The sequence below is a fragment of the Lactuca sativa genome, chromosome 9 (genome assembly GCF_002870075.4).
Source record: "Lactuca sativa cultivar Salinas chromosome 9, Lsat_Salinas_v11, whole genome shotgun sequence".
NCBI classification, from domain to species: domain Eukaryota; kingdom Viridiplantae; phylum Streptophyta; class Magnoliopsida; order Asterales; family Asteraceae; genus Lactuca; species Lactuca sativa.
In genome coordinates, this window is record NC_056631.2 from 126,955,473 (window position 1) to 126,967,664 (window position 12,192).

General features: G+C 37.4%; 1 protein-coding gene across 1 annotated transcript; it reads left to right on the forward strand.

Annotated features, from left to right (window-relative positions):
- Positions 1 to 8,879: 8,879 nt before the first annotated feature.
- On the forward strand, positions 8,880 to 10,332 carry LOC111882200 (uncharacterized). The gene is made up of 3 exons (XM_023878551.1): positions 8,880 to 9,317; positions 9,461 to 9,727; positions 10,195 to 10,332. Exons 1-3 carry the CDS (start codon positions 8,880 to 8,882, stop codon positions 10,330 to 10,332), a joined length of 843 nt encoding a protein of 280 aa, XP_023734319.1.
- Positions 10,333 to 12,192: the final 1,860 nt, after the last annotated feature.

Sequence of the window (12,192 nt, forward strand, 5' to 3'; positions counted from 1 at the left end):
TAGTATTTATAGATGCTTACATGCATCTTTTTACGTAGCTGTTTAGCCGATCATTCAAAGCGATCATTGTTTTTATCGATTGTAACCCTAAAAGCCTCTACAGTGGAAGTTCTTCATTGAGCTCTGTTGAGGCGTGAATCTATTGAATCATTCAGCTCATTATTGATTCATTCTCTTGTTTGTTATTTTGTTTGCATTATTCTGATTAACCTGTGTAAGATCTAAACGATCAAAAAGATTTTCAACTCATTATATACTTGTTATCCGAAAACCCTAAAGAAGGTGCCTTTAAGACCTTAAGACTTTCCTAATGCTTAGTATTAAGTCTAGAACACTTCTTTGCTTGTTGAAAGCCCTTGGAAATCACCTTATGCATCAAATATCATGAGTTTTTGGCCAAACATTTGGACCGAAAACCTCTTGGACCGAAAACCATATGGACCGAAAACCACAAGAAACATACCACTTGAACCGAAAACTCCCTTAAGTGGCTATACAACCCTTAGATGCAACCCTTGGTACTTCTAGCACTTGAATCAAAGTGTTTTCCATGACCTAGGGTGTCTTAACTTGGTTAATTAATTGTTAAATGATTAATTGAATACATATACGTGTTATTATATGTTATATAGGATCAGTGTGCGTGCTCAAGTCTTCACTTGACACATAGCATCCTATACCATCCGTTCTTCCAAACCACTCACTACAGGCGAGTTCATACCCCTTAATCTATCCTTTAAATGATTTTAAATGCTTTTATGGAGGGGGGATACAAGTTGAAACATTATAGTTATTATATCAATCACATGTGATTAATACCTATCAAACAAAGGATTTGCTATTCAATTAGTTGTTTTAACAAACAAAACTACTTCAATGGTTATCAAATGCTTTTAAATCTTAAATAATTTTTATTCAAGCTCTTTTAAACTTATACTTTGTCAAATTCATATCTATATAGATATGGTTATATAAGTAGAATTGAAAGGACTTAGGACTGATAGCTCGCCTTGCTTCCTGTTCCTTGTTTGGTTGTGGACTTAGCGTATCGGTTATTTGTCCGAAGGTCGTTTGAATCTTAGTTATATATTACGTATATGTGTATAGATATAAAAGTTCCTTCATTTAGTTCAATATCTTTGGGTAGCAAAGGTATACCATCATGTTCATACATTCAAACAACATTACTAGTAAACTATAATAGGTATAGTTTAGGAAGTTACTAATATTATTACTAGAATAGTGAAACATACAATGAGTCAGTTCATACATGAGTCAATACATACAATGATGAGAAACAAACATAACATACAGATATAGAATACTATGATGAGAAACAAACAATAACATACAGAGAGAACATACATACATACTAGACAGAGAGAGAGAGAGAGAGAGAGAGAGAACATACAATACAGCTAGTACATACAATACATATACAAGAACATTAGAACTATTATGTGAGCCACATAACGGGGCATGGCATCACCTGTCATGGCTCGTTTTGTATCCATAATCTCCTTAAGTGGAGAGTGTGATAACCCGAAATTTCTATCTTGTGCAAAAGACTATTTTAATCAAAGTTAGACTCGTTTTACTAAATTTTAGCACTATTTAGGGTCTATTCGAGTGTTCTAAACCGATTACAATTGAAGTAGGAACCTAGAAATGAGATAACAAGATGCATATCAAGCAAAATTAGTCCAAACACGCCAAAACATGGAGTGTGCGGCCGCCCACTTGAGTGTACGGCCACACACAGGTGTGTGTGGCCACACACCCATCCCAGCCACCCACTCTCACCTATATATATACCACACTTAGTCATTTTGAACACTTTTTCCCACTTTTCCAAAGCTGGAACACATTTTCTCTCAAGTATCATCCAAACCTTCATCTTGTTCTTCATAAAAGTAAGTAATACTTCCTTTGATATGTTGATATTTAGACTTATCTAGCCTTCTTCCCCACTTTGATCCATGAAAACATGTTTTTGGTGTTAGATCTTCAAGAACACCAAGAACACACACTAAGCTTTGGACTCTAAACACCCTTTTCAAGCCTCTATAACGTGTATATACTTGTTATACCTGGTTATATGCTAAGAACACTTGATGATACACTTGAAAATCTTGAGTTGATCATCTTCATGAAGGGTGTACGGCCGCACACCTTCATGGTGGCCGCACACACCCTTTATAGCTCCCAAAATGGCAACAAACTTCATTTAAGGATAAGGCATGAAGAATGAAACCTTCCTAGATGCCTCTTATAACTTAAAATCACATTTTGGAACATTCATTAGGAGTGTGTGGCCGCACACCCATCCTGGCCGCACGCACACCAATATGGTGTATTTTGAGCATACACTCCCATGTATAGACATACTCCCCTTATACACAATCATATATGATTGTAACACTTAAATATAAGTTTTTACTAGCCCCAAAGGTGTTCCCAATTCAATAATTGATTATTTGAAACACTAATTGTATACATACATATGTCATTATATGGTTACTAGGATTCGTTTGTGCTCAAGTCCACAATTGACACTCAACCTCCTAAACCGATCCTACCATCGCTTCACTCACTAACAGGTGAGTTCATACCCCTTAATTAACCTTTTATATGTTTTTAAATGCTTTATGGGGGAGAATACAAGTTGAATCATACTAGGTATTATATTAATCACATGTGATTAATGAGTAGTACGCCAATGGATTTACTATACTTTAAACTGTCTTGTCAACAAAACTGCTTCAGATCGATGCCCAAACACTTTCACATGTTAAACTCTTTATAAAACTTAGTTCCAGTTTCCAATTAATTACTTTCAAAACTCTTTAAACTTATATACTGTCAAATCCTGTCTAATACATATATGGTTATATAATTAAGGTTTGAAGGACTTAGGACTGATAATACGTTCTATTTCATGTTCCTTGTTTGGTTGTGGACTTAGAGTACCCTATTGTTTTTCCGAGTGTCATTTGATCCTTAGTTATATATCATGGGTATATGTATTGACATAAAAGCTTCGGGTCTTATTTCAATACACTAAGTTATACAAACGATCTTACTAATAAACTATAATAGGTATAGTTTAGTGATATACTACTTACGACTTTTAGTACATTGTATCATACAATGAGTCAGTACATACATGAGTCAATGCATACCGTAAACAATACACTACACTATACAACTGAACACACTATAATGAGAGTCATAGGGAACCTACACTAATACATACTATATACTACACTAGAGAACTCATTATGATGGGAATCAGGAAAGACGTATACTACACTATTACATACACTATATACACACTATGTAATAAATATGAGACACTACTTCGGGGCATGACATCTCTGTCATGGCTCATCTTGTATCCAGAATCTCCTGGAGGGAGAACGCAAATTTGTGTATAGATCTATATTGGATTGACAATCCTATACCTTACTGCTAGCTACAGTGGGATCGACAGATCTTCGGATGACAAATGTCATTAATGTTTGACGTATTACATCGTCGTGATTTCCCCTAGTCAATTAGTATGGTTACAACTATATAACATTATACCCTAATTAACGATTGGATTAAGGTAGTTAGTACGATAATAATTATAATATTATTACACTACACTACTTCATTATTTTCCCTTTACATCTACTTTGTGATTTCCTCACATAAAGAGTAATGTAAAAAACTATATTTTCTAAAAATAGTCGCATTTGGGAAATGTACACACTCCTACAATGAACAAACATACATTACACTTGATGCCTTGGTAGAAGGCTGCTGTTAAATGGAAAACATACGGTTTTTCTAGGAAATAAAAACAAACACTACAAACATTTTACGCACTATTACACTCGAATACTTACAAACATTTTTCATGCAAAACATGACACTAAATACTTATGGACTCACCAGCTTTAATGTTGATAAACTCTTTCAAAATAAACTTGTATTCTCAGGTCATCAGTAGACAGGTACCGAGGCCACCTTTTGAGAAGATGGAGCATTTACAAGACTCATCTTTTATTTTGATTCATATTTTTGGTGTCTATAACTGTATAGAACCCAATTGTATTAAAATACATTATTAATGAAATGGATGATGTTGTTTGTTTGTTTACTATATTTTTGTGTTGTGATACTCTACATGACGTCCTCCGCCCCAAAACTTTTCCGTCGTTCTTGGTTTTGGGGTGTGAAATAGAGCATTGAGTTTGTGTATAGATCTATACTGGATTGACTATCCTACACCTTGCTGCTCGCTACAATGGGACTTGCAAGTCTACATGTGCCAAATGTCATTTCTTCTGACGTCTTTCATCATCGTGTTTTAGTCAATAGTGTGGTACAGGCATATCACATGGTACTTTAATTAACAATTGGATTAAGGTAGTTAGTATAGCAGTAGTTACCTAATACAACACTACAATACTTTATTATTTCCCCATTGCATTCACTTTGTGATCTTCACACAATGAACGGTAACGTAAAAGCTATATTTTTGGTTAATGATAGTCATAATTAGGAAAATACACACTTTTACAAGAAACAAACATATAGGACATTTGATGCCTTGGTAGAAGGCTACGTTTAGTAGAAAATATAGGATTTTCTAGGAGATTCAAACATTCATGAACATTTACAAACATTTACAAACTTATACATCAAGTACATACAAACACTTTGATACAAACAATGACACTAAAATATTTGTGAACTCACCAACTTTAAAGCTGATAAACTCTTTCAAAATAACCTGTATTCTCAGGTCAAAAGTAGACAGGTACCGATGCCAGGCTTTTGAGAAGATGGAGCACTTTCAAGGCTCGTCTCATATTTTGACTTACTTTTTGGTGTCTCTTAAACTTAAAAGAATACACTTGTATGAAATTATACTATTAATGCAATGGATGATGTTGTTGATTGTTTACTATTATGCATTGTTGTGATACTGAACATGACGTCCTCCACCCCCGAACATTTCCGCCGTTCCGGTTTTGAGGTGTGACAGCAGCTCCCGACAGGCTCCCTTATGATGGAAATTGCACTGGTTGCATTTTGGAAGGTTTCCAGCATATGGTCTCGCTGATGTTGGTGTAAGAAGGGTCATGGTTGCATGAACAACAACAACATGTTGCTTCTTTGAGAACCTTTGAGTTGGTTGTCCCTTTCTCTTACTTCCAGGATTTTGCTTCCTGTTCTTAAGCTTGGGGTTTAGTGTGCCTTGATAAGTTGTCACTTATTGGTTCCCATGCTCGTTCCTTCAGCTGGAGTTGGAAATGCTATTTTCGCCTCCATTGGTGTTGTTTACGTTGATTTGTGGCATATCAGCAGTTAATGTCATTGTTACAGCAGCTTGGAATGTAGCAGGGTCCATCTGCAGGAGCGGTGTCTCTTGGGTGCGCTTGCACATACAATACATATACAAGACATAGAGAGAGAGAGAGAGAGGGAGAGAACATACAATACAGCTAGTACATACAATACATATACAAGAACATTACAACAGTTATGTGAGCCACGTAACGGGGCATGACATCACCTGTCATGGCTCGTTTTGTATCCAGAATCTCCTTAAGTGGAGAGCGTTGAGTTTGTGTATAGATCTATACTGGATTGACTATCCTACACCTTGCTGCTCGCTACAGTGGGACTTGCAAGTCTACGGGTGCCAAATGTCATTTCTTCCGACGTCTTTCATCGTCGTGTTTTTAGTCAGTAGTATGGCATATCACATGGTACTTTAATTAAATGTAGAGTTTAATTGTGTTGCGTTATTGGCTTGTATTTTCTATCCGGATTGGGCCTGTCCATCCGTGATTATCTAGTAGGGTCATATTATAAATGTGCATGCATGTATGCATTATACGAGGAAGAGTTTATTTATGTTTATTATTTTGTAACCCTAAACACCTCTACAGTCGAAGTTCTTAATCGAGCTCTTCTGAGGTGTTGAAGCATTAATCATACGACACATTCAAAGCCATTCTTGTGTTCATAATTATGTTCTTACTTGTTTGTCTACATAGAATCTAACGATCCTGATTAAACTTTGTTTCAACAATTGGTATCAGAGCAGGAGACTGTGTGATCAATACACATTCCTTCTGTATTCAGAATTCTTTAGGGTTTCCACTTTTATCGTATAAATAGAAGTCGTCTTCTTTATATCGAAGGTAACTCTGTTTTTGATAAAACCGTAATCTCAAGTTTAAAGGTTTGATTCTAGAAGCTCACCATGTCTCACGAAGATTCGCAAACAAATCTCGTCAACATCTCAAACAACATTGGATCCACTACCTGAATTCTCATTCTTTACACTGAAGACTATGAAGTATGGGCGCATCACTTTGAAGATTACGTGGTTGGATCTGAAGACAATGGCTATCTCATCTGGGAAGCTATCACACTTGGGTCGTTTGTTCACTCAGGAACGAACACAATAGTTAAGTCCCAAAAGGAATATAACAAGTTGGTGGTGGATATAGAGAAGATGCCATAGGACGAGAAAGACAAGTTGCTGTGTAATGTGATGGCAATGAGAATGATCAGATTTGCCTTGCAGTCTGACACTTTTCGGTTGGTTGGTTCATGCATGACGGCCAATGAAATCTGGGATAGGTTGAAAGAACTTTATTCAACCGATGAAGATCTAGAACACTCCATTCAAACCTTGTTGCTGTCAGAATTTGTAGTTTTCGAACAGAAACCAGAAGAAAAACTCATACAAACTATCGATTGGTTCAATCATCTACTAAGTAAGATGCTCAAGCACGGAAAATAAAGAAAGTTGATCGAATAGAAGGTGACCTTGATGAACGGTCTCAGACCAGAATGGATGGCCATGGTCTCAACCGTGAAAGCACATGAAGAGTTTAAATCTTACTCATTAGCAAAACTTGTGGGAATACTTAATTCCCATGAAAGTGTAGTGACCAAAGAAGCAAATGTAGTTTCAAGTGTGGGATCGCTGGCCCTTGTCTCAAAAGGAAAAAGCATTGTAGACGAGGAAGAAGAGTCTGATATGTCTGAATGTGACCTTACAAGCGAGGAGTATGCTTTGATGGTTACCAATCCAAAGAAGTTTGCACGAAGAAAATTTCCTATCAACAAGAACCGAAATTGGCAGGGAAGTTACAACTCTGAGAAGGTGAAGGATGAAGCAAAAAAATTCTTCTCAAAAGGATGAAGACAAGAAGGAGAGCAAGCTTACGGGAGACTCTAGGTTCGACTGCAATTACTGTCACGACAAGAATCACTTTGCCAAAGATTGCATGCTAAGCAAAATGGATGAGAAAAGAGATGGTGAAGATGATGAGGCATACTATATGCGTAATTTGGAAGAGATCAAGAAAAAGAAAGCAACTAATAGTTCTATGAATGCCTTGATTGTGCAGGAGAATGCAGATGAAGATGAGTTCGGTGGTGTTGAAGTTTGGTCAACCGACTCTGAAGATGAAGAGGTGAAAAATCCCACTCACGGAAGGGCTTATGTGGCAAAGGAAGTAGGTTCGGCTGGAAGGTGTTTAATGGTCACAGCTGATTCATCAACCGAAAGTTCAAGTGAGGAACCAAACTGACTGAGGACAAGTGTTTTGCAGCCAAGCCTATGAGTGAGAAGATCAATGACTGTGATCGGCTGATCAAAAAGGTACAATCCATCCTTGAATCACTTAAAGTTCCAGTAACAGATTATGAAGAAGAATTAAAAGAATTAAAATTCAAAATTTTTAACTTAAGTGGTAGTCGCATGCAAACTCGCTTAGCGAATTCTAATCTAACTGACCAACTCAGCAGGGTGTCTTCAAAAAGTGAAGAGAGAAGGATGTGGATTGAGCAGAAGGAGGTGGAATTAAATAAAGCTAGGGATGAAAGTATTTATTTGCAAAGAGACAATTTAAAGTTTTTAAAACAAAGGAATGTTTTTTTGTTTAATTGCTAAGCGCTTATATACTAATATTGTTTAATTGCATTTGAGTTGTGAGATAGGGAAGAAGATTCATAAGATGATCTTAGCCTTCCTTGAATTTAAGGAGGATGAGATCATTGCTGAGTGTGAATCAATAGTGTCGTCAGAAGAGACATCCATGTCTTACAAAATTGGACTGGACAAGATAGAAACCTTCATAGTTTATAAGGATCATAAATGTATGCTCAAAAATCTTTTGGATGAAAATGATAGGTTAAAAATTATGTCTGAAACTATTCAATCTTTTGACACGTCAAACGCCAAATTAATTTCAGAAAATAAAATGAACTTAGATAATATGTCTGAATTTGATGAGGAAAGTGAGATGACTGAAATCTCAGTGGAAAACATAGTCTATTGCTCTAAGTTTATGAAGAGTGAAATCGAAAATGAGAAACCTCTCATATCTGAAAATTCAGTTGAATTCGCTCTCCTGTCAAAAGAAAAGCCTCAGAAACTCAAAGAAAAAGCTATGGTCTATCAAAGGGTTTGAACAGTGCCGAATCAGGTCTATGCAGTTACTGGTGTCACTGCAAAACAAACGGCAGAGTTAAAAATCCTGGATGACAAAGACAACGATGAAGGATGTGACGATTACTTCTGGTCAGCTCCTATTGACAACGCAAACGAAACCGTAGGCTTATCTGAGCAAACTTCATGGAGGCTTAAAGGAAGATACGTTGTTGAACCCATCAACAAACCCTCGAGTTTCGACAAACCAAGCACAAGTGGAACCAAAGAAATCCCTGAAGAACCAATGAAAGAACCGAGAGTTCCAACTAAGACAACCGAAACATAAAACGAGAAGCCAAAGGCTAGCTTCAATATCCACAAATCGCAGAAGAAGTTAGCTAAATAGAAACACTTAAGATATCAAAGATACATGAAGAATTTGAATGAGCGAAAACGTCATTGGCAATCTCAAAATCCCAACTATGTTCCTCCAAAGAAAGAATCAAGTGGTAAAGGAAAGGAAAAACTGAAAGGACAAGAAAATTTAATCCCAAATGCTTATTATTCCAAATCTCAGAACCGAAAGTCAAGTATCGGTCCCCAAACCGGCTCTCTGAACCGAAAGTCAAGTTTCAGTCCCCAAACCGGCTCTCAGAACCGAAAGTCAATCTTCGGTCCCAAGTCCAGTTTCGGTCCTTCCAGTATATCAAATTTAGTAAAGGATGTCAAAGGAAAGGGAAAGCTCAATTCTGAGATTCATAATAAGAAAAAGTCAGCTAACCCTAAGATTCAAAAGAAAACACCAAAACCATTTAACAACACACCAACTAATACACCAAAGATTAAACAAGATAAAATTAAAATCAAGGTGTATACCATCAAAAGAAAAGATCAATCCACTCTAGTAAAACGAACATATTTGGTTGATATTTCTACTGCAACTCCTTTTTCTGTGAAAAACTCACCAGGACCCAAGAAACTTTGGGTTCCTAAATTTTCTTAAATTTGTAGGTGATACGTGACGAGCAGTTTGATGATGAATGGTATATAGATAGTGGATGGTCGCTTCACATGACAGGAAGGAAAGAAGAGCAGAGGGAGTTTGGGTCCCTAAAGGATGGTGGATCTATGAAGTATGGCAATAACTCGTATGGAACAATCAAAGGATATGGGATGAGAACCAACGGAGACTTCTCAATTCGGAAAGTTGCGTATGTGGAAGGATTGCAGCATAATCTCATCAATGCATCACAACTAGTTGTGGGCACATGTTTGAAGGTTTCATTTGATGATGAGGGCTCTGAGATAATTGAGAAACAATCTAAAAAAGTTATGTTGAAGTCTGAAAGCAAGGGAGAGATGTATCCTTTAAATCTCAACCCAATTCGAGGTAAACCAGCAATATGTCTGCTATCAAAGGCGAATACTGATGAAAGTTGGTTATGGCATCGACGCCTATCGCACCTGAACTTGAAAGACATTAATAAGTTGGTGCTTGGTGATCATGTTCGAGGCCTTCCTCTTCTCAATTTTTATAAGGAAGATCTGTGTGCAGCGTGTGAGATGGGAAGCATAGCAGAAAGAGCCATCCTACACGAATCAATACAAAGATTATTGAAGCTCTCTAACTTCTGCACATTGACTTATGTGGACCTTCGGCTATCGAAAGCTTCGGTGGTAGTAAGTTTATTCTTGTCATTGTAGATGATTTTTCACGCTTCATCTGGGTTTTCTTTCTTAAACAGAAATTAGATGATACTCCCAAGTTGAAGATGTTTATCAAGCAAGTTGAAGTGCAGCTGAGAAAGACAGTGAGGATTATCAGAAGCGACAATGGGCTGGAATTCAAAAATAAAGAATTTGAGGACTTTCTAGATGTCTAGGGGACAACTCACAACTTTTCAGCCCCTTATACACCACAACAGAATGAGATTCTTGAAAGACGAAACCGTTCTTTATGTGAGGCAGCTAGAACCATGCTAAGCTTTGCTTCCCTTCCGTTATACTTCTGGGCTGATGCTGTTGCAACCGTGTGTTACACTCAGAATCGATCCTTGCTCAAAAAAAGATTCTCAATCACTCTATATGATATCTTAAACAATCGAAAGCCCAATGTCAAATTTTTCCACATATTCGGATCAAGGTGCTTTATTTTCAATTCTAAAGAGAACCGAAATAAGTTTGACGTCAAAGCCGATGAGGGAATCTTTCTGGGTTTCTCGCTAACATCAAAAGCATACAGAGTGTTGAACAAACGTTCCAAACGAATTAAAGAGACATATTATGTAACCTTTTGACGATAATTACATGAAGAAAGTTCAAAGGAGCGAAAATGACTTGGGGGATATTTTTCCTGAATCAGGACAAATCTCGGTTCCCATATCCAACTTATTTGAAGAGTACGTTCGGTTATTTGATGAACCAGAGAAAGCAGTACACTGAGAAGCGACTGCTGACAACAAAATCGATAATCTCAAAAAGATTATAGATGACGCTGCCAAAGAAATAGAAACTGAACCCCCTAAACTGACAGGTGGTCAACCCTCCACTGACTCTCCAAACAGCGACTCATTGTTCAAGGGGGAGAGTTCATCAGCACCAAAGGCAACCGAAATATCTTTCAAGGGGGAGAATCCAATTCTGTCCCCAACTCATAAAGGTCCATACGAGGGGGAACATACAACTCCAAACCCACCCAATAGTAGTCCAATCGAGGGGGGGGGGGAATCCGACTCGCAATGAGGATGAAAACTCTGATTTTGACAAAGGTTACACTTCGCCAGTCGAGGGGGAGAAAAAGAATGCAACTGATGAAGGTGATCAATCAAAACTTGAAGAGGAAGTAAACGCAGATTTGGATCCAGCCTATGACCCAAATTATCCTCCTTTATTGAAATGGACCAAGGATCATCCCAAAGCTCAAATTATTGGAGAATCATCTGAGAAAGTTCTTACTCGTTCTCAGTTGAAAGCGAAAAAAACTGCATTATTCTCTAAAGTTGAATTCTATATGTTTAATTCGTTTATCTCCAAGGTCGAGCCAAAAACGGTTAATGATGCACATGATCATTCTGATTGGGTTCAAACAATGCAAGATGAGCTCCATGAGTTCGAACGTAATCGAGTTTGGAGGCTGATTCCCACACCAAAGGATGCTTCATTGGTTGGCTTGAAATGGGTCTTCAGGAATAAATTGGACAAAGAGGGGAATGTTATTAGAAACAAGGCTCGGTTGGTAGTAAAAGGATATTGCCAAGAGGAAGGAATAGACTATGAGGAAACCTTCGCTCCTGTTGCAAGGTTGGAATCTGTTAGAATCTTTCTGGCATATGTTGCTCATAAAAACTTCGCAAGTCTTCCAAATGGATGTGAAATGCGCTTTCCAAAATGGAGAACTAGAAGAAACGGTGTATGTTGAGCAACCTCCCGGGTTCGTGAATGAGAAATTTCCTGATCATTGGTATGTGTTGGATAAAGCTGTATATGGTTTAAAGCAAGCACTGAGGGCCTGGTATGAAACTTTAACTTGCTTTCTGAAAATGTCAAAATTTAAGCAAGGTTCGGTTGACCCATCCTTCTTTCGAAAGAAAGAAGACGAACATCAAATGATAGTTCAGATTTATGTCCATGACATCATCTTCAGCTCCACGAATCCTAGCGTAACGGTTGAATTCAGGAAATTGATGGAGTCTAAATTTGAAATGAGCGCAACGGGTCTAATTAACTTTTTCCTTGGTTTGAAT

What these genes read in the sequence shown, in the direction of transcription:
- LOC111882200 (XM_023878551.1), top strand. Translation starts at nt 8,880, where the DNA reads ATGAAGAATTTGAATGAGCGAAAACGTCATTGGCAATCTCAAAATCCC. An exon ending in AAGATAAAATTAAAATCAAG is followed by an intron (nt 9,318 to 9,460) that starts GTGTATACCATC and finishes TTAAATTTGTAG; the next exon opens with GTGATACGTGACGAGCAGTT. An exon ending in TTGTGGGCACATGTTTGAAG is followed by an intron (nt 9,728 to 10,194) that starts GTTTCATTTGAT and finishes TTTCTTAAACAG; the next exon opens with AAATTAGATGATACTCCCAA.